Raw genomic sequence first — 2,508 nt, forward strand, 5'->3', positions numbered from 1 at the left:
CAAAAGAGATAAATGGAAAGAGATAAAAAAATGGAGAGAAGGGAATAAAAGATGAACCTAAATTAGAGAACAAGACAAATGAAAAGTAAAAAAAATCAAAGAATAAACAAAAAAGGTAAAAACACAAAAAGGAAAACTGAAAACAAAACAAGAAAAGAAACAAAAAAACTGCACAAAGAAATAAAGCAGAAAAAATGCGTTAATAGGCCTGGTCCGTGGGTGGAACGACAGGGGTGGTCACTCATTGTACATCGCAGTAAGTGAGATATATCTTTTGTGTGGTAAATCAACAGGTTGAGGGACCATGTGTCCCCGTAAACTTTAGCCCAATCAGGCATATGAGTCTTAACCCCTAGTTTTAGTAACATTTATAGCCCAAGAAAATAATGTACTTGTTGCCAATCGTGACCCCGACAAGTATAAGTTCAAGCCAATTAATTAGGCAGCTAGAAACAGCCATCCCTCGTTGTATTGAAAAGGAAGGCAGCTCAAGATCATCATTTAATTTTTCAAAAAAGATCACCGTTTACCGTTAAAAAATACAAAACCAAAGAGGGCCAAACATAAATACTGATCGACCCTTTGTATTCAAAATTAAACGGGTTACATGTATTTCTAGCTCATCAATTCCCTCTTTCTCCGACTCACATATCACAGTGAGTTTCATGCGCCCAGCAATAAACCCCATCAAAAAAGCTCAGGTGATGGAATTTGGTGTGAATGCCCAATCTATTATGCATGTAGTCATGTACTTGATCGGATATGTAAACACACCTTGCACCGATCATGCATCCATCAAATCTATGAATTCTGGACAAACTCCATTGAACTAGTAATTAATAGAGTAGTGAAAATTTGGCTCCTCTATCTGTACTATAAATGGTGAAATTTCACCATTCTTTTTCTCTAGTTGTGTCACATATTGAGTATCATTTGACAACCAGTAGACTCCATTCCAAGAGCGCCTGTTGCCAGATTCGACGACCGCTACACACTCCTGCTGGCTGATGTATTTTATCTCTGAATTTTGGGATGGCTCCATGGATTACTGGACTAGTGATTAGTAATAATTTTTGGTTCATGCTAGAAGTTGAGGACGCTGGCGTAGTAGGGAGACAAGCAGAGGCCCTCCATCCATGGGCTCCTCAGCTGCGTCAGGAACGGGTCCTGCATCCACTCCAGCCCGCCGTTGGCCTTCGCGGTCTCCAGCTGCGGCAGCCGCATGGCCGGCGGCCTCGCCACCGCCACGGCCTCCTCCTTCTTCACCCCGTGGTGGACATGGTGGAGGGCGGCCTCGTGGGCGAGCTCGGACGCGGACGAGACGTCGGGCGAGCCGGCGCTGCAGTGGGAGTGGGAGTGGGAGTGGGAGGCCGTGGTGGGCGGGGAGGACCGCGCGCGCGCGAGCTCCTCCATGGCGACCCGCTGCTCCAGCTCCTTGAGCGACACGGCCTTGCGGTACACCTTGCAGAGCACCACGTCCTGCTGCTCGCCGGCGCCGGCGCCGGAGAGGTCGGGCAGGCGGTACTCGTTCATGACCCAGTCCGTCTTGGTGCCCCGGGGCGCGCGGCCCTGGTAGTAGACGAGCGTCTTCTTGAGGCCGACGAGGCGCTTGGGGTCGGCGGCGCACCGCACGGCGCGGTCGGACCCCGTGGCCTTCCAGAACCCGCGCTCCGTGGTGCGGCTGGGGCGCCCGCCGCCGGCAACGCCGGACGCGTGCTTCCGGGCGCCGTCGCGGGGCACGAAGAAGTACCACTCGCGCTCGCTGGCGATGGCGGCGAGCCCCGGGAGGTCCCAGGGGTCGTGCCGGTACAGGTGCACCGTGGGGATGATGTCGAACGGCGCCGCCTTGAGGTGCTGCTGCTTGTTGTTTCGGGTGACATGGTGCTTGAGGTAGAACTCCAGCAGCTCCTCCTCCGTGGGGTGGAAGCGGAACCCCGGCAGCTCCAGCGACGGCGCCGCCGCTCCTCCTCGCCGCTCCATGGCTCAGATCAGCTAGCTAGCTTGAGTAGATAGATTCCAGTGTGGTGAGCAAAGCTAGCAGAGGATGAATGTGTTGGGAAAGAGCAGAGGAGGTTTGCAGCATATATAGGCCGGCGGCGAAGCTCAAGAGGGAAATGGGGTCGCTTTCTGTCCAAATTCCAAGTCTTGGCACGACTTTTACTGGCCAAACTGCAGACAGTGAGTGAGTGTGAGTGTGTGTGGACTTGGAATTTTAAGTGGTAATTTGTGTTGATTAATTGACCGGGGGTTAATCTTGGATAGCTACAAGGTGTGAGTGTGGTTTGTATGTGATTAAATAACTGCCAACTTGGGGTAATGGTGATTTGTTTAGTGGTGGTAACCTAGGAATCAATGGTCTGCATCTACTGTTGTGGATGTACCTTCTAGTACTTCCTGTGTGATCTCATCTCAAGTTGATGATGGCAAGGCTTTAAAAAATGGATTAATTAAGAAAGGAAACTGGTAGGAAGTTATGTTTGTGTGTAGTGGTTCCTTATTAAAATCCAC

At 50.6% G+C, this 2,508-nt stretch overlaps 1 protein-coding gene across 1 annotated transcript; it reads right to left on the reverse strand.

Annotated features, from left to right (window-relative positions):
* Nucleotides 1-871: 871 nt before the first annotated feature.
* On the reverse strand, nt 872-2,064 carry LOC109760823 (NAC domain-containing protein 22). Its single transcript, XM_020319629.4, has one exon. The coding sequence runs from the start codon at nt 1,978-1,980 to the stop codon at nt 1,084-1,086; it is 897 nt and encodes a 298-aa protein (XP_020175218.1). The 5' UTR covers nt 1,981-2,064; the 3' UTR covers nt 872-1,083.
* Between the last annotated feature and the right edge of the window lie 444 nt (nt 2,065-2,508).

The sequence above is a fragment of the Aegilops tauschii genome, chromosome 7, assembly GCF_002575655.3.
Source record: "Aegilops tauschii subsp. strangulata cultivar AL8/78 chromosome 7, Aet v6.0, whole genome shotgun sequence".
Classification (NCBI taxonomy): domain Eukaryota; kingdom Viridiplantae; phylum Streptophyta; class Magnoliopsida; order Poales; family Poaceae; genus Aegilops; species Aegilops tauschii.